Source organism: Nelumbo lutea, chromosome 3, assembly GCF_056320005.1.
Source record: "Nelumbo lutea isolate HS-2025 chromosome 3, American lotus-T2T, whole genome shotgun sequence".
NCBI lineage: Eukaryota > Viridiplantae > Streptophyta > Magnoliopsida > Proteales > Nelumbonaceae > Nelumbo > Nelumbo lutea.
This window is the reverse complement of record NC_142686.1, coordinates 16,629,266-16,649,111: the sequence shown is the minus strand read 5'-3', so window position 1 is coordinate 16,649,111 and position 19,846 is coordinate 16,629,266. Positions and strand designations below refer to the sequence as shown.

General features: G+C 39.7%; 1 protein-coding gene across 2 annotated transcripts in view; it reads right to left on the bottom strand.

Moving 5' to 3' along the window:
- Positions 1-19,846, bottom strand: part of LOC148863217 (hyperosmolality-gated Ca2+ permeable channel 2.3-like) — a 108,115-nt gene that overhangs the window by 44,957 nt on the left and 43,312 nt on the right. For both annotated transcript variants that reach the window (XM_088974167.1, XM_088974168.1), the window contains 2 exons: positions 15,229-15,292; positions 5,740-5,949 (listed from right to left, as the gene is read on the bottom strand). In XM_088974167.1, coding sequence (XP_088830293.1) covers positions 5,740-5,949; positions 15,229-15,292 — 274 coding nt within the window. The remainder of the gene's footprint in view (positions 1-5,739; positions 5,950-15,228; positions 15,293-19,846) is intronic.

Genomic DNA, 19,846 nt, shown 5'->3' with positions numbered 1-19,846 from the left:
TGCAAGGAAAGGTATGCAGATTGAAGAAATATCTTTATGGTCTCAAACAATCTCCTAGAGCCTGGTTTGAGAGATTTAGAGCTGCACTTGTTAAATTCGGCTATGTACAGACACAGTCAGATCATACTCTGTTTGTGAAGAAAAGTAGATCTTTGGCAGTGTATCTCATTGTGTATGTTGATGACATTATAGTGACTGGTGATGATGCCTCAGGCATTCTGGCTCTTAAGTCTTTCCTTCATACAGAATTTGAGATTAAGGATCTAGGGGAGTTGAGATACTTCCTGGGCATAGAAGTTGCCAGATCCAAGGATGGGATCCTTATTTTCCAAAGGAAATATGTTCTTGATTTATTGTCTGAAGCTGGGAAACTGGGTGCAAGACCAGTTGTAACTCCCATTGATATGAGTCACAAACTTTCAGCTACAGATGGAACTCTGTTGGAAGACAAGGGGTTTTTCAGAGACTTCTTGGGAAGCTCCTGTACCTATGCATGACTAGACCAGATATTGCATATGCTGTCAGTTGCATTAGCCAATTCATGCATGCTCCTAGAGATACTCATATGGCAGCAGCAGAACGGATTTTGTGCTATCTGAAAGGCTCTCCAGGGAAAGGAATCCTTTTTACCAAGCATGACCACTTGAAACTTGAAGCCTATACTGATGTTGATTGGGCTGGAAATATGGATGACAGAAGATCTACTTCAGGATATTGCAGTCTGGTGGCTGGTAATGTTGTCTCTTGGAGGAGTAAGAAACAATCTGTTGTGGCCAGATCTTCTGCAGAAGCAGAGTATAGGGCCATGGCACATGGGGTCTCGGAATTGTTGTGGCTAAGGTCCTTAATGGAAGAACTTGGGATTAATCATGACAGACCCATGATGTTGTACTGTGATAATCAGGCTGCCATCAACATTGCTCACAACCCGGTACAACATGATAGAACCAAACATATTGAAGTTGATAGACATTTTATCCGAGAAAGAGTCTCCTCCGGAGAAGTGTGCCTTCCATTCGTTACTCTGAAGGCCAATTGGCAGACTTTCTCACCAAAGGCATCTCCAAGGCAAGACTTCATCATGACACTGGCAAGCTGGGCATGATTGACATCTATGCTCAGCTTGAGGGGGAGTGTAGAGAAGATGGGCCGAATGGCCCATAGGCTGTTACTGTATGCTATCTTTATGTTCTTCTCTGTAATGGGCCTTATTCTGGGCCCATACTCTTTTATGTTCCTCTTTTGTAATTTCTTGTCCAACTAAGGACCTCTCTTGTAATTACTAAAAGATTAACTTAATAAAAGTGTATTAGAGAGTTAGAGGGAGGTTAAGTTCGAAACTCTTAGCCTCTAACTCTTCTTGCCGCAGCTCTCTCTTCTTCTCTAATCTTCTCTTGCTAGTTTCCTTTGTTTCAAACACAGTCCCTACTTCTAGGACTGTTTTCAACTGATACCTTATCTCTACTAGAAGACAAATGGTAAGTAGTAAACAGTGAAGGCAAGCTAGTCATGTGATCAGATGAACCTGAGTCTATTACCCAACAACGCTCAGTAGTACCTGAAGCTGAGGCATGATAGGCTGAAGCTCGAGCACCTGAATGGGCAAAGGCAGAGGTGACAGGGGCTGATGGAGGCTGTGGTGGCTGAGTTGAATTTCCAACCTCCTTTTCTAGCTGTATTAGGGCAGCCCGAACTGCAGCTAAGGTCTCCAAAGATGTTCCTTTTGTGCCAGATGAGGATGTTGAATCAGTGTTCATGGCTACATGAGCAGTGCCCTTCTTGTATCTTAACTTCGCAGGAACCAAGTGAGGATGCAATTTCCAACATGTCTCTCTTGTATGTTTGGGTTTGTTACAATGTTCACATACTACGTCCTTCTTGTCTTCCTTCCTCCTGTCCTTCTCTGAATCACCCCCTGATTTGGGTGTAGCCGCTACAAAGGCTGATACGGGTTGCATCATAACCTTCCTTCTGGTTTCTTCACTGTGTACAAATGAGTAGGCCTGAGAGAGAGTCACGCTGTCTCTAGTCAAAATCTGCTGCCTCACAATATCATATTCTGGGTTCAGTCCCGCCAGGAACTCAAACACTCTGTTTGTCTCGATGTGCTTTCTATGGGTCTGAGCATCTTTGGGACTCTCCCACTCAAGAGTCTCTAAGTGATCAATCTCATGCCACAGGGACTTCAAGGTAGAGAAGTAGACTGATACCGGTTTCTCTCCTTGTTTAAGGGTGTTCACTTCACATTTCAATTTATATGCTCTGGCAACATTAAGGGGTTGGGAGTTTCTTTCATAACATCCCATATCTCCTTGGCTGTCTTTGCCCACAAATAGTTCCGGCTAATATGAGGCTGCATAGAATTACACAACCATGTCATAACCAAGTAGTTTTCTTGCATCCACTTAGTATATGTTGGGTCTCCCTTGGAAGGTTCTTTCATATCTCCCAGGAGGTACCCTAATTTACCTCTTCCACCAATAGCCATCATGGCTGATTGGGCCCATTCCAAATAGTTTGATCCATCAAACTTTATGGTCGTAATCTGAGATGGGTGGTCAGATTAATGGGCCCAATCAGCCATGATGGCTATTGGTGGAAGAGGTACCTGAACCTTAGTCTTCTCTTAGACTTCATTTTGGCTAGTAACAACATACACTGATATGCTAGGGACCAATCAGCTATGTTGGCTAGTAACAACATACACTGACATAACTGATGTTCCCAAGACTGCCTTTTGCCTGAATCTTAAACTCCATTTCTGTCAAGTCTCAAAAACAGTACTTGAGTCACCAATCACAATCAAAACAGTATAGGCCTGATCTGTATTGGCAGTGTATGTGCACAAAACCGAAGTAATTCTGATCTGAAACCAACTAGCCAACATAGCAGTAGCTGTCCGTAGATCTCTAACCCCCTTAGAACTCTGAGAACAGCTTTAAAACAAAACTGATATGCTAGGGAAAGTTAGGGTTTTAATCAGTCCTAAAAGGAAGCAATTCAGTCACACAGTCCAAACTGTATAGATGAGCTTGCAGTAATAAGAAACCCTAGAATCTGATCGGGCCTACCAATCAACTTAAGAGTAGCTCTAGGTAGATCACAAGGTTCAATCAACCACTAGGGCTTGCCGCAGATCACTTTTAAACCCTAGAGTAGAGAGAAACACAGTTCGGTTCAGGGTTTGCTGTAAAACCCTAGGAAATCGAAGAGAGAAAGAGCTAGAATGATTCAGCCTTCCCCTCCAGATAGGTCCAACATATCTTCTCTGAAAGAACTTCTGTTAAAAAAGTAACAACTTACAAGGAAAAATAGTTCGCTGCCTTCTAGGGTTACCTGAACCTTAGTCTTCTTTGATCCTTCCTGACCACCAACACTCTGCAACCCTAGCAAGTTTCCAACAACTGCTAGTACCTCTGGCGATCTCCAAGAATCAGTCTGCGAACTCCTCCTCTTCAGCTTTCAGTCCTAGGAGATTCTCATGTGGTCGACTGGTATTAGACTCACATGAAAAACCTTAACTTGGCTCTGATACCATGTAGGTTGTCAAGACTACTATTCAGTCTTGATCACTAAGAGATTTCAGGTTCGATGAGAAGAGAATGTGAAGATGTAGAGGAAAGAGTGGTGGAAGAGCAATAGAACACACGATTTTAGGAGAAGAACAGAATGTCAATATTCTGCTGCCGCCACTTTAAGTTAATATATATAGGTTATGCTAGTTACATGAAAGGACATATCTACCCTTGGTGTTTACATCATAACTGCTAACAAATAACAAACAATATAAAACTGAAACTAGAAAGCAGAAAAATAACCACAGCTGTGACTAGCTACATTCTACCCTACGGATAGAGTGGGACCACAGCTGTGGGGCCCACATCACTGTTCTCTACAGAGGCAATGTAGTTTCCTGGAGAAGTAAGAAACAATCTGTGGTTGCTCGTTCTAGTGCTGAGGCTGAGTACAGGGCAATGACTCATGGAGTGTCTAAACTACTCTGGTTGAAGACCTTATTGACTGAGATGGGCATCCAAGCAAATGTTCCAATGAGACTATATTGTGAGAACCAAGCAACCATAAATATTGCTCACAATCCTGTCCAACATGATCGTACAAAGCATATTGAGGTGGATAGACACTTTATTAGAGGAATAATTGCTAGCGGAGAGATTTGCCTTCCTTTTGTAAGGTCAGAAGACCAACTAGCTGATTGCCTCACTAAAGGTGTTCACCATCCAAAGTTTGCTAAGAACCTTTCCAAGCTGGGCATGATTGACATATATGCTCAGCTTGAGAGGGAGTGTTGAGAATGGTTAGACAGGGGTGTTTTTGGTCATTTTCTCCTTTCTTGTACTCTCTCTGTATTTGGGCACCCAGATAGGGGCCTTCTTGTAATTATTAATTTTCAATTATAAAGTGAACTTTTGAGGGTGTAAACAGTGAACATCACACACCTCTCAACACTTCCCATTCTTCTTCTCTTCTTCTCTTCTTCTTCTTTTCTTCTCTTCTTCTTCTTTTCTTCTCTCCTTTTTTTCACTCTCTTGATACCCTAATTTCTGCAACTTAGGCAATAGGAAACAATGGAGTGCTTAGTCACCTATGCAATAGAATTTTACAAAATAAAAACTAAATACTAGGTTACTTCCTAGTTTACTAATAATGTTACTTTTTCTCTCAAAATATGGCAAATCACATTATCCAAAAGACAGTAGCATTCTAAATATATCAATTTCAATATTTCAAAACATAACATTGTAAAATAATGAGTATTAAATAAAGAAAATTTATGCCAACTTAGAAACTAAAGAAGCTATATTTTATGCTAAAAAAATTAAGATAGAGAGTAAGAAAAAGAGAAAAATAGCAAGTGGGGGAACCCCTGTTCTATTTAATGTATGTGAGAAGAGAGAAAATAATAAACCTCTTATATACCTTTTCTTCTTCCTTTAATTTTCTCTTCTAAAACCATTGGATCTTTTATTTCTTATAGTAAAACCTTAGAACAAAGCATAAGCGATATATGCAACTATAATAATAATATTATAATAAAGTGCCCACATTGCAATTTTTGTCAACTAGGCAGATGCCTTGTTGCCTAATTGTGCTAGTCTAGGTGCATTTTTCATTCAAGTCAAAGTGTTCAAACTAAGTGCCCCACCAAGGGCACCTTGTCACCTAGGCAACACCTAGGAGGGTTCCAGGGCAATGCCTTCACAATTATGGATTTTGGAGGCTTGATCTAGGTATAAAAATATTAAAAATCTTAAAAAAGGTCATAAATAATGCAGAAAAACTAAAAAATATTGTTAAATAGGTCATAAATAATACAGATAAACACAAATATGTTACTAAATGGATCATCAATAATGCAAATAAGTTTCATTCTAGTAAGGGTTTTAAAACAAAAGCCCTTGAAAAAAGCAATGGCAAAATACAAAACCAAGTCCCAGTCAAAGTGATTAAATCACAAAAAACGAATAAGCTGTAAGATTCAGGAATAAGGTTCAATCCTTAGATTTCAATTGAAACTCTTGGAAGTCACCATTCAAAACATACATTGTAAACTGTATAATTTTGAGAATATTGCAAGAAAACTAAAAGATAGTTGACAACTAAGCATCATAATATTCTTATTCACCCCAGCAAAAGAATCTAAAAATATTTCATATTAGCACATAAAACTGCAAAAACAAATGGGGAAGAGCTGGTAAAAATTCACAACAAAATGCTTACAATTAGACCTTGAACTTTGTTTGTTCGCCGGACCACCAAATGTGATAGATATGTGGCAGGATGATATTCCATAAAAAAACTCTCAACAATTCCACTGAAGCTATTCCCAGCAGATCTGGGGATACCACGGACCAAAATGGTGAACTGATGTGGTTGAGGTTTTGATGAATAAAAGAAAGCAAGTCTCTTCATTGAAATATACTTATATTCCTGCAGAATCAAATGATATTTAGCATCAAACAATCTGTGTGTGTGTGTGTGATCAGGAACATGAAATTAGAATTTATTAATGTAGGATGTGAAGAATAAATGAATCCCAACCCCAAAGTTTAAGTTCTACAAACTAGTAGAATAACAGTCAAGGTTGACATATTTGACACAGTAATAAGCAGAATTACAGAATTATCCCCAGGTCTAGCAATCCCCATGCTAATGAGTTGTCAAAACTATTGACCAATCTAGGAATCCACCTGAACAAGCAACTCAGGAAGGATGGCAATGCTATCACTTCCCATATCAAGTGTCATAGGACACATGGGCCTTCTGCTCCAGAAGAAACCAAGTGACTGCTACTTAACTGTCTCCTTCAATTACACCCAATCAACCTGTTGAATGTGATACATATTAAATAGTGCAGGGAGTCCTGCCTTCAATAAGGTCCCTACTCCAGCTGGGCCCGAGTAACTCTTCATTATGTTCCCATGCAATCTCAAAAAAAAATAATCAGAACATCTTTTCTATCTATAACTATATATCTAGAGGGATGATTAGGGCACATCCTTTGTTAAAAGGTGGAAGGTGCCCTGTAGTTCGATAGAACAAGAAGAGAGAAGAGAGGAGGAGAAGGAAGAAAGGAGAAAGAGAGAGGAGAAAAGAAAAATCTATTTAAAATCAGTAGCTGGCGGCGCTTAAGTTAGTATTTATACTTAGGGCGGCAGCTTATAATAGTTACAATGGGAAAGGCAAAAATGCCCCTACTAGGCCGCTACACATTACAACACTCCCCCTCAAGTTGGAGCATATATGTCAATCATGCCCAACTTGTCACACAGTTCATTATGTCGCAAATAGTGAAGACCCTTTGCAAGAACATCAGCCAGTTGTTCCTTGGAACTGATGTAAGGAGTACAAACTTCCCCCTTTTCAAGTTTCTCCCTTATGAAATGCTTGTCAACTTCAATATGCTTGGTCCTGTCATGAACTGGATTGGCTGCAATATTAATGGCTACCTTTTTGTCACATTAGAGAGACATTGGGCCATCAATAGAGAGGCCCAACTCTCCAATCAGATCCTTTACCCATAGTACTTCAGCAACTCCATGTGTCATGGCCCTATACTCGGCCTCAGCACTAGATCTGGCCACTACACTTTGTTTTTTGCTTCTCTAAGTTACCAAGTTTCCACCAACAAAGGTACAATATCCACTAGTTGATTTCCTATCATCAATAGCTCCAGTCCAATCTGCATCTGTGTAGACTTCCACTTTCATATGACCATGTTTCTTGAAAAGTAACCCAATAGCATAAGCTATATCTGGACGAGTCATTGATAGGTAGAGAAGTCTTCCTACCAACCTCTGAAACTTCTTGACATCTGTCACTGGTTCTCCAATACAATCACCAAGCCGATGGTTTTCCTCACCAAGAGATCTAGGACATACTTCATTTGGGAAATGAAGATGCCCTTTTTTGAGCGGGCAACCTCAATACCAAGAAAATAATGTAGTTGTCCCAAATCTTTCACCTCAAACTGCATAGCAAGGGATTCTTTGACCTTTTGAATCCTAGAGTCCCAATCCCCGTGATCACAATGTCATCAACATAGACAATGAATACCACAACATTCTTTTGGTTTCTTTTGACAAATAGAGTATGGTCAGATTGGCATTGTTTGAACCCAATTTTCTGAAGAGCCAAGTGAAATCTGCTGAACCAGACCCTTGGGGATTGTTTCAAACCATATAAAGACTTTTTCAATTTGCAAACCTTCCCTTCACACCCTTGTGCTACAAACCCATGAGGCTGAATCATGTAAACTTCTTCTTCAAGATCCCCATTTAAGAATGCATTTTTTATGTCCAATTGGTGGAGCTCCCAATCAAAGTTAACAGCCAAGGATAGTATAATCCGAATAGTGTTCATTTTATCAACTAGGGCAAAAGTTTTTGCATAATCAACCCCATACACCTGAGTATACCCTTTTGCAACTAAACTAGCTTTATACCTCTCAACCGACCTATCTGCTCTATGCTTTACTATGAATACCCACTTGCACCCCATTGGCCCCTCGCCTTCAAGAAGATTCACCAACTCCCAAGTGTTGTTTTTGTGAAGAGCACTAATTTCTTCCTTCATTGCCTCTGTCCATTTAAGTATAGATGAGGCTTCTGCAACACTTTTGGGAATGGAGACACAATCAATAGCAATCAAAAAGGCACGAAATGAGGGAGAAATGTTTTCATAGGACAAGAACTGAGCAATAGGATGCTTAGTAGTGCATGATCGAACCCCTTTTCTATGAGCAATTGGAACATCAAGATCATTAGTAGGATCATCAATAGCAATAGGTTCAGTAATATCAAAGGGAACAAGGGTTCTTGGATTTTCCTTCAAGGAGTCAGATGGTGTTGGATGTATAATCTCAAGTTGCTCCATAGCCTTTGAATTCAGCTGTCCCTTACGGCACCTCAAGAAGACACGAAATGGAGAGGAGTTAGGAATAAAGGGAAGAGGAATCTGAGGATCTAGAGCTTTCCTCTCCTCTTTCACACTATTCTCCCCCTAAAGAGAGGCTTAGAAGAAGGGTTCAAATTCAAAGGACAAATCCATCGATACAAAGTACTTATGTGTGACCGGATTGAAGCATTTGTAACCCTTCTGGGAAGAGGGATAACCCAAGAAAAACATGGAACAGATTTGGGATCCAATTTACCCCGGTTAGGAGATAGATCATGAACAAAACACTCACACCCAATAACACGTAGGGGAATGGAAAATAAAGGGGATTGAGGGAAAAGAAGTTGATGTGGATGATTAATAACATAAGTTGCAGCCATCACAACATCAACCCAAAACCATTTTGGAACATGCATGTGAAGCATCATACTACGGGCAACTTCAAGGAGATGTCGGTTCTTCCTTTCAGAAACGCCATTCTGTTGTGTTGTTATAGCACATGATCTTCTATGAAGAGATCCATGAGAGGAGAAAAACTCAGCTAAGTCATGATGGAAATACTCCTCTACATTATCCGATTGGAAAATTTGGACTTTAACATGAAATTGAGTAAAAACCATGCGATGGAAATCTTGCACAATCTTGGGTACTTCTTCTCTTAAATGCGTAGGATATAGCCAAGTGTATCTCGAATAGTCATCAATAAAGCTGATAAAGTACTTGTACCCACCCTCAGTAGGTATGTTTACAGGCCCCCAAGCATAAAAAAATACAACATGGAAAGACAAAGTAGATCTTTTATTATTTGATTGTTCTACAATGCTTACTCAACTAACACATTTGACTATGTAAACTAGTAATAGACACTGACTTGAACAATTCAGGGACATAACTTTCAAAGACTCAAAGGACAAATGACGAAGGCGATTATGCCACAACCACAGTTGACTGTTTTTAGACTGACTCATAAGGCTCACAGAGGATGATGCCACAAGACAAACTTTATTCTCCAAGATGTAAAGGCCATCAACCATATTTCCTTTACCAATTGTCCTCCCCGAGGTTAAATCCTGGAAAACACATGAATGAGGAAAAAAGGTTACACAATAGTTTATGGACTGAGTAATATTGCTTATAGATAACAAATTAATAGGAAGCTTGGGAACATGAAGGATATGGGATAAGACAAGGCCATCAGGAAGGGATGCAGATCCCTGACCCGCAATGGTGGATAGAGACCCATCAACAAATCTCACTTTATCCTTCTAGAGAGAAGAATGTAGGTCTGAAAGAGATTTGACTTACAAATCATATGGTTTGATGCCCCTGAGTCAATGACCCAAGGTGACTCGGGAGCAGAGGTACACACATGAAATGCAAAAGCACCTTTCCCTGATGTAGAAGCAAATGAGGTAGAAGGGGTAGGAACTGACCTATCCATCTACCTGAGTGTCCTACCATACAAATCCAAATGATCTCTAAAGGAGTTGATGATGTCTTCCTTGGGATCAGAACCACTAGGATGCTCTTGAGGAAAAACAATAGTCTGATTATTTTGCTGATAGTCTTGTGTGGCCTGATGTGCAGAAGTAAATTTCTTCTGAGGAGGCTTCTTTGAAGTGCCTTGATTTTTGGTTGCCCACTTGGGCTTCCCCACTAACTCCCAATAGGTTTCTCGAGTGTGTCTAGGCTTTTGATAGTGAGTACACCACAGTTTTTCCTTGTCTTCACCTTTCCTTGATTCTCCCTTTTTCATTCCTGTGTTACCCCCTCTTGCAGCCAAGGTAACAGGATGCTCCCCCTCAGAAACATTCATGAGATTTTTCCTGCCCTCTTCAGATTGGACTAGGGCATATACTTCCTGAATTGAAGGAAGTTCCCTACTTCCCAAAATCTGCACCTGGAGAGGCTCATAAGCCGGATTCAACCCATGAAAGAAAGCAAAATCCTGCTGTTGGGAAACAAGTTTTTTGTAGGCCTATTCATCCTTCCAGTCAATAGTCTGATAATAGTCTAGTTCCTTCTAGACAGATGTAAGGACTGAATAATATGTAGATAGGCTACGGTCCCCTTGCTTACAAGTAGATGATTCTGCTTGAAACTGATAAATCTTGGCAAAGTTCCTCTGTTCAAAATAGGTTGCCTTGGCTTGTTCCCAAATTTCACAAGCTATGTTAGTCCATATGAAATTTTTCTTTACATGAGGCAACATAGAGCCTAACAGCCATGACATAACCATGTTGTTTTCTTGATCCCATCGGTCATGTTCAGCAGTACCAGACTTTGGTTCTTTTATTTTTCCACTTATATAACCAGCCTTCCCCCTAGTTGTGATATAAAGTTTGATGACTTTGGACCATTCCAAATAATTCAGGCCATCAAAGGGGGTAATAGACATAGATAAATTCATGATGTCCATTCCCCATTTAGCTTTCCTTGCTAGGAAGTAATACCAGAGGTTGTTGAATCCTCAGTAGCCATTTCAACAAAAAATTTACTGTTCTTTTTTCAAAAGACCAATCTGAGATAGAGGGTTTTTTTCTTCTAAAAAAATAAGAAGGCTCCAAATTTTGGTTCAATAGGACTGTAGGTCATTGACTCTTAGCCGAAACACTTCAGTTTATAAGAGGAGGAGACAACCAGTCCCTACTACCTCAAAACTATGACATTCACAGTGGTCAAATGTTTACGTATGAATGTAACAGTACATACCTGGCTTCCACGACCTACAACACATAGAGAAACCTCAGAAACCAAGCCTTAACGCATTCAGCTCCTGCCACAAACCTAGAAAAACACCTTACTGCATTCGGTTGCCACCACAGATCTAGAGAGAACCTTTACTGCATTCGGCTGCCACCACACCCTTCTTCTTGGTACAGCAACTAAGGGAGAAGAAAGAAAAAGTCGAGGCCTAAGGTTGTGCCCAGATGAAGAATACAATGGAGTCTTAAAAAAAAAAAAATTTTTAGAAAAGGAAAGAAAACAAGATCTGAGAAGATTGCGCCCAGATTAGAGCTCTGATACTCTTGACAGTAAATCTAATTGAAGGTTACAGCAAAGAGAAGAGAAGAGAAGAGAAGGAAGAAGTGTTGAGGCAATGGAACAGTACTGGCGGCACCAACTTCATTATAATATATAGAGCGAAAAAATAAGAAGGGAAATGACCCTTGAGCCCCTACTAAGTGATAGTACAATAATAGATTAAAATAAAAAAAGGCTTTAATCAGCGAAGCAGACCCTAACAAACATAAAATCAATTATTTTAACACTTTCAACACTCCCCCTCAAGTTGGAGCATAGATGTCAATCATGCCCAACTTGTCACACAAATCATTATGCCGCACATGATGAAGGCCTTTGGTGAAGATGTCTGCAAGTTGTTCTTTTGAGCTGACATATGGGGTGCACACTTCTCCACTTACAAGTTTCTCTCTAATAAAATGCTTGTCCACTTCAATGTGTTTCGTCCTATCATGGAGGACTGGATTAGCTGCAATATTGATAGCAGCCTTATTGTCGCAATAGAGTGACATAGGGTTGCTAACTGTAAAACCCAGTTCTCCTAACAAATTTCTTATCCACATGATTTTAGCAACTCCATGAAACATAGCTCTGTATTCTGCTTCAGCACTAGACCTAGCCACCAGACTTTGCTTCTTACTTCTCCATGTGACTAGGTTTCCCCCTACAAAGACACAATATCCACTGGTAGACTTTCGATCATCAACTGCCCCTGCCCAATCAGCATCAGTATATACCTCCACCTTTAAATGTCCATGTTTCTGGAACAGAAAACCAGCTCCAAGAAACTTCTTGAAGTATCTGAGGATCCTCTCTACAGCTTCAAGGTGAGTTGTCTAAGGGTTGTGCATGAACTGACTAAGGACACCCACTGCATAAGCAATATTAGGCCTGGTCATAGACAAATACAAGAGTCTCCCTACAAGTCTCTAAAACTTCTTCACATCTTTCAAGAACTCTCCCTGACTGTCTCCCAGATGATGGTTATGTTCAATTGGTGAGTCAATTGGTCTCACCCCCAGTTTGCCTATATCTTCTAGTAGATCTAGTACATATTTCCATTGGGAAATAAAAATGCCCTTGTGAGAGCGGGCAACTTCAATTCCAAGAAAATAACGTAAGGGGCCTAGATCTTTCACCTCAAATTGAGTGGCTAAGAACTTTTCTAGTCTCTGTATTTCAGCCTCCCAATCTCCTGTGATCACTATGTCATCCACATACACAATTAGAACTGCAATTTTTCCTTCACCTTTCTTTACAAATAGTGTGTGATCTGGCTGGCATTGTTTGAACCCCATATGTTGAACTGCTAAGTGGAACTTACTAAACCAAGCCCAACGAAATTGTTTCAGCCCATATAAAGATTTTTTTAGCTTGCACACTTTCTGTTCACTACCTTTAGCACAAAAACCTGGAGGTTGGGTCATGTACACTTCCTCTTCTAAGTCACCATTCAAGAAAGCATTTTTGATGTCCAATTGGTGAAGTTCTCAGTCAAGATTTTCCGCCAGAATTCTGATAAAGTTCATCTTGGCTACTGGGGCAAAAGTCTCTGCATAGTCCACTCCATATACTTGTGTAAAACCTTTTGCCACCAGTATGGCCTTGTACCTTTCAACAGTTCCATCAGCCTTTTGTTTCACTGTGAACACCCACTTGCACCCCACTGGTTCCTTCCCTTCAGGAAGATCCACCAACTCCCAAGTGTCATTTTTGTGTAATGCATCAATCTCTTCCTTCATTGCATCTATCCATTTAGGTTTGGATAAAGCTTCTGCCACATTCTTAGGAACGGGGATATGCACGATATGAAGATGAAATATGATCATAGGACACAAAGTGAGAGATAGGATGGTTAGTGGTACAAGATCTAACACCCTTTCTCTTAGCAATAGGAACATCAAGATCATTAATGACAGGGGAATCAACATTGAGAGGAGCAGGCATATCAATAGAAGCAAGTGTACCTGGCTGATGGGAATGATCAACCTCCGGTGAAGCCGATGATGTTGGTTGCATAGTGTCGGGTTCCACGGCTCTTGAACTCTGCTGGCTTTTGTGGCGGCGAAGAAAGACACGGAATGGAGGGTGGTCAGGTAGAGGAGGTAGTTGAGTCTGAGCCAGTTTCCCTTCAACCTTACTCTCTCCCTGAGGAGAAACCGAGAAGAAAGGTTGATTCTCAAAGAATGACACATCTATTGAGACATAGTACTTACGAGAGATGGGATCATAGCAGCGGTACCCCTTTTGAGATAGAGGGTAACCAAGGAAGACACAAGGAATAGCACGAGGATCAAGTTTACCCCGAGTATGTGACAAGTTATGAACAAAGCAACGACACCGAAAGACTCCTTCCTCCCTGCTTACAAGTGGATGATTCAGCACTTCCATCTTCGGTTCCTTCACTTTCCCATTGATGTATCCTATTTTTCCCCTAGCAGTGATGTAGAGTTTTATTCCCCTAAACCATTCAAGGTAATTCAGGCCATCAAAGGGAATGACAGCCATGGGGAAACTCATATCCATTCCCCTACTTACCCCATTTTGATTTCCAGAAATCATTTAAGTAGCAGAATTCTCAAGACATGGTCAACACTGAATTTTTTTATCAAAAAACTTCAACTTAGGATCCCTCCTTATATCAGAACAAAAAACTCCACACACAACAAGTGATTAGTCCACCCACACTGCAGTTTTTGGACTTAATCTGAGCACAAGACCAGCACCAATTTCCAGAATAAACAAGATGACAGATCTGATTTTCAGACCTGTACAGAATAGCAGTCCCAGCCTACCAGTTTTCTCAACAGGTCTACAAGCAATAATCACAAGGGGAGATCCTTACACACAAGGCATCAAGCCAACAAGTAGAGAAAACAGGTCATACGTGACCTACAGCAGCCTTTCACAGGTACAAGATCACACGATCCAAAACAGAGGAAAAACCTCACAAAGGTGTGCCAACATTCAGTGGTTCAGGTCCATTCGTTTTCCTCTTGGTACACGACCAAGGGAAGAGAAGAAAAGAAAAGAAAAAAATGGGGGGTACCAGTTGCAGGTCTGATTCGAACAACCCATATGTACTCCTCTGTTCCGCCCACATTCAGCAGCTTGGAGAAGACATTTGATCGCCCAGATTCAATGGCCATGCTCTGATACCATCTTGACAGTAAATGTGATTGAAGGTTACAGCAAAGAGCAGAGAAGAGAAGAGAAGGAAGGAAGAAGTGTACTGGCGGCGCCAGCTTCATTATAATATATAGGGTGAAAAAATAAGAAGGGAAATGACCCTTGTGCCCCTACTAAGTGATAGTACAATAATATATTAAAATAAAAAAAGGCTTTAATCATCCAAACAGACCCTAACAAACATAAAATCAATTATTTTAACACTTTCAACAGATACCATGTAGTTGGACAGAACAAGAGAGGAGAGAAGAGTGGAGGAGAAAGAGAGAGGAAAAAAGAAAAATCTATTCAAAATCAGTAGCTGGTGGCACCTAAGTTAGTATTTGTACTTAGGGCGACAGCTTATAACAATGGGAAAAGGCAGAAATGCCCCTACTAGGCCGCTACACATTACAACATGCCCCTATAATTGTACACAAGTAAAGAGAGGTGCCCGTCTTTGCAAAACATCACTTTTGGCCTACTGACCTACCTACCTATCTATCTGTCTCAGTGTGTATATATTTCATGTTATAAAATAAAGAATGGACACTATTTATCAAAAATAAATAAATAAAGAATGGACACCTTGCCAAAGTAAGTATGCAAAGAATGACTTACATAATAAAGAAGATAGCAGACAACTCCAGTGAAAACATATGCAGAGCAGAAGTGAATCCATAACCTGTCAAACAAGGATAAGTAGATTCAAAGTATGCTCACCAATTGCTTAGTTAAAATACAGAAAAACATAAGGAAAAGTAAATCTATCATCCCAAATACATTCAGGCAATTTACTAGTTGTTGCACTCAATGCTTAAAAATGAGATATTTATGATGAACAAGAGCGCAACTTGGGCAGGTTGGATAGGGTTGTGGGTTAACACAAGCCCAACCTTAAGACCTAGACCTTGGGCTCAGGCCTGATCCAACCCAAGGTCAAGCTTGAGTTTGCCAACCTAGGCCCAACCCAAGGTTTTCGAATGTATTTTGAAAATATGCACAAAGTCCATTAATAAATGCATATACATAATTGGAAAAAAGATGTTTTTGTACAAGTGTATATTTTTGTGCATGCTTGTGCTAGGGTGTGAATTTAGGATAATCATATACACACTGTGAATAACTAAGTATACTCTAGTGTGTATATGATAGTATAAATATGTAATATACATACATATATAAAAATGGCAGCCCAATGCATAAGGCTCCCACCAATGCAGGGTTTAGGGAGGGACAGATGTACACAGCCTTACCTCTGACATACAAAAAGGCTGTTTCCAAGATTTGAACCCTGGTCACCAAGGTCACAGTGGAGCAACCTAAGCATTGCACCAAGGCCCACCCTCTAATATACATACACATATCATAAATATGTACACATCTATACAGGTGTGTATATCATACAATGTCAAGACCAACCTAACTTTAGGTCAGGCCTGAGGTTTTTGGCCCAAGCCAGACCAAAGACCAAAAATTCAAGCCAAACCATGCAAAATATCAGGTTGTGTCCACTCAAATTGCAGCCTTAATAATTAATATATGGGAAGAGAATTTATTAATAAAATACAGTAAAGTTAAAAGAAAGAGTATAGCGAAGTCTAGATCCAAAAAGACCGCATAGCAAGGTGCATTCCAATTCTTTCCTACCTATATATTTATATGTTACCAGTAAAAAGAAAGTATAGCTTAATTAATTCTTTTCGAAGAAAAAGACAACCAAGCTATCATCCAATACAATATAGGTCATGTATTTCTTAAGACAATCAATTTAAAGCACTGAGTATTAATTGAACCCATTAATTGGCGCCAATTTTAAGACATAAGGGTGCTTTACTCATCCAAAATGACGTTAACCAATTCTAGTCCCAGTTATTTGGGGTCTTGGGAGGGGTGTACTGGATTTGGACCTAAATTTCTGCATTTTATTTTTCTGTTTTTTTTTTTGCACTAAAACCCACATTCTCATACTTGTGATCATGAGAATTTATCATTGCACTAAGCAATTACCCATTTTTTTAATCGTATATGAAAAAATAAATAACTATAAATGATGAATTAGCTAGATTCATACTTGTTGTTGCAAACATTAGCTATCTAGATTTGGTTCTATCTAAGATAGACTTAGATGTCATCTTTTATGCTTGGTAGTCTTCCATAAATAATTGGAAAATCTAGGCTTTAGAGTCCATTTTCTTTTAAAATCATGTAATCCCCTCATGTTTTCACTAGGTGTATTCTAGTCATCCATAATTACTTAAAAGCCATGTTACCTTCCATGTGCCCATTAAGGGTATTTTGGTCTTAGTCTATTATAGATTGCTCGTTGCAACAGTAAAATCAAAGGTTGACAAGTGTGAGAACAGAGGTTCAAGTCTGAGAGTGGCCACCATGCGTAAAAAATGCCAAAGGTTAGGTCCATATCCAATCCACCCCTCCCAAGACAACAGACTTACAGGACCAACATTGGATAATGTCCTTCTTGTAACCTTTTTCACAGTAGTATAGGTTAAAAGTAAAGAGGGTCTTGATTAATTCTTAAGTAGGGTTCTACAGAAGGTCATAAACAACTTCTTGTAACCTTTTTCACAAGGAACTTTTGGAAGAATTTTAATGAAATTTGTTTTAAGCATGTCATCTAAAGTCTAAACTTTACATAAATAATAGGCACAGCCCTCAGTATTCACTTCACTTTTTCCCCCACATAAAGATTGTTTAGGGACTACATGTCCCACCATGATCACTTTGTTTCTTGGGAGTTAGGACTAATTTTCAGGCAAACGTATTTGATTGTGCAAAGGGTGGTTGAAATCCTGAAAAATATATATGGTACTGTGTTTAACTCCCACAAATGATCTTATATGATACGAATATTTCAGTGAAAATGTGCCTCTTTTGTGTTGTTTTTCTAGTCTTGTAAATAAATTACTCAATCCTTAATCCCCTTCTTCACCCCACAAAGCCCACCACAAGATCTGAAATTTGTAGCACCCGTCTCCAAAGATATGGCATAGAAGGACAATAACTGTCAAAGTGGGATTCTTTTTATTTTGATATAAATTAGAGGGGAAAATGTACCTGGATCAATTTCAGTCTTTAAGGAATGTTGAATAATCTCTGTTGATGGAGAACTTGTGGGTGATTGATCAGTTCACAATATTAGTCAAAAAACAACACACACACAGGATGTAGAATCACTCAGTAGGCACCTAGAATAACTCTAGGGTGTATGGGAATCACTCACCATAAGAACAATATGTGGAGACTCACCAAAATCTCATTTATCATATTTTCACAACATAACTCAGCATTAGACTTGTTCATGGGCCGAGTAGCCAAACGGGCCAGCCCAACCCAGCCCGTTCTTTGTGAGAATTGGACATGATTTTAGGCCCACGAGCTTAGGCCTAGGCTCAAAACACTAGGCCTGGCCTTTTTTGGGATGGGCTCAAGCTTCCTCAAAAAGCCTAGGCCGACAATATTTTATAATAATATATATTTGTTCCTCTTCTCTTTTCTCAAGCCATGATGAGAAAATGTACCTGGATCAATTTCAGTCTTTAAGGAATGTTGAATAATCTCTGTTGATGGAGAACTTGTGGGTGATTGATCAGTTCACAATATTAGCCAAAAAACAACACACACACACAGGATGTAGAATCACTCAGTAGGCACCTAGAATAACTCTAGGGTGTATGGGAATCACTCACCATAAGAACAATATGTAGAGACTCACCAAAATCTCATTTATCACATTTTCACAACATAACTCAGCATTAGACCTGTTCATGGGCCGAGTAGCCAAACGGGCCGGCCCAACCCAGCCCGTTCTTTGTGAGGATTGGACATGATTTTAGGCCCACGAGCTTAGGCCTAGGCTCAAAACACTAGGCCTGGCCTTTTTTGGGATGGGCTCAAGCTTCCACGAAAAGCCTAGGCCGACAATATTTTATAATAATATATATTTGTTCCTCTTCTCTTTTCTCAAGCCATAGTGAGATCTTTCTATATTTTGGGATTTTGAAATCATTTAATATAAATAAATCAGTTTTATTGTTGAGTTAAAAAATAAAAACTTTTTGCCTGATTTCCAGGCTAGGCTTTAGGCTTCTTTATATGAGGGTTGGAGTGAGGCTCAATATCTAGGCCCAGTGGTTGGGTTGGACTCAAGCTTGGGCCTAAACATGTTATGTTAATATAGAGGAAAAGCCCAACCCAGCCTAGCTTGGGAACAGGTCTACTCAACATATACTCTTTGGGTCAAACAAACTCCTTCCTAAACTAAGCAATCTCAAAACTATGATTTTACAACTCATAGTCATACTCCAACCTAAAGTACACTAGATCTATTCCAATAGTACTTAACCAATGACCCTTTGGATCTTTGTTTTGTTTGGATGTAGGTGGAACATGACATTTGATGTAAGTAGGTTGTTTACTCCATCTACCTTTGGGTGGCCCACTAAGAGAGGGAGAATTATGTGGAAATGTATCAGAGGAAATCTTTTATGGACTGTTTGGGAAGAAAGGAATGCTAGAATCTTCCTAGGAAAGGAAAGAAATATTTCGAAAGTTAAGGAGTGTATTTTGACGAGCAATTCATTGGATGAAAACTTTAAATCTCTTTGATAGCTACTCCTTTCATGATAAATGGAGGAGTTGGTTAACAGTGGCTAATACATCTATTAGGAAGAATAAAATTATAGCTCAGAGGTTGTCCTTAAGTTGAACTTTGATGGGGTATAGGAGGAGTTCTGAGAAATAAGGACAGAAACATCATATCCTTATTTTAAGGCCCAGTTGGAATAGGAGACTCTACAAGGGCTGAGGTACTAGCTGTTGTACAAGGGACCCAGATTGCAAACCAGCTTGGGGTGGAGAATTTACTAATTGAAGGTCATTCTAAGGTGGTTGTGGGGTGACTCTTGAACACGGATTCTGTCGTTTGACCTTGCACTGAGAACTGTTGGTGGACCCTATTCTATCATTTTTAAACAGAAACTGAAAAGAAAATCACTCTCAGAGATCGGCAGATGATTGACTGAGCTTTTCTAGAGGTTGGTGGTTGCTTTTCTTCTTCCCTTCCATTCTTCTCTGGACTGTAACTTCCAAAAGTCAGTCGAACTGATCAGGAACCTAGACTGAAGTGCTTTTTATCATTGGTTCTTGGTATTGTTACCAAGAACATCCTAAAATCTGCCCTAGCGGAATGGTGTAGGCTTGTTTAATAACTTTCTGT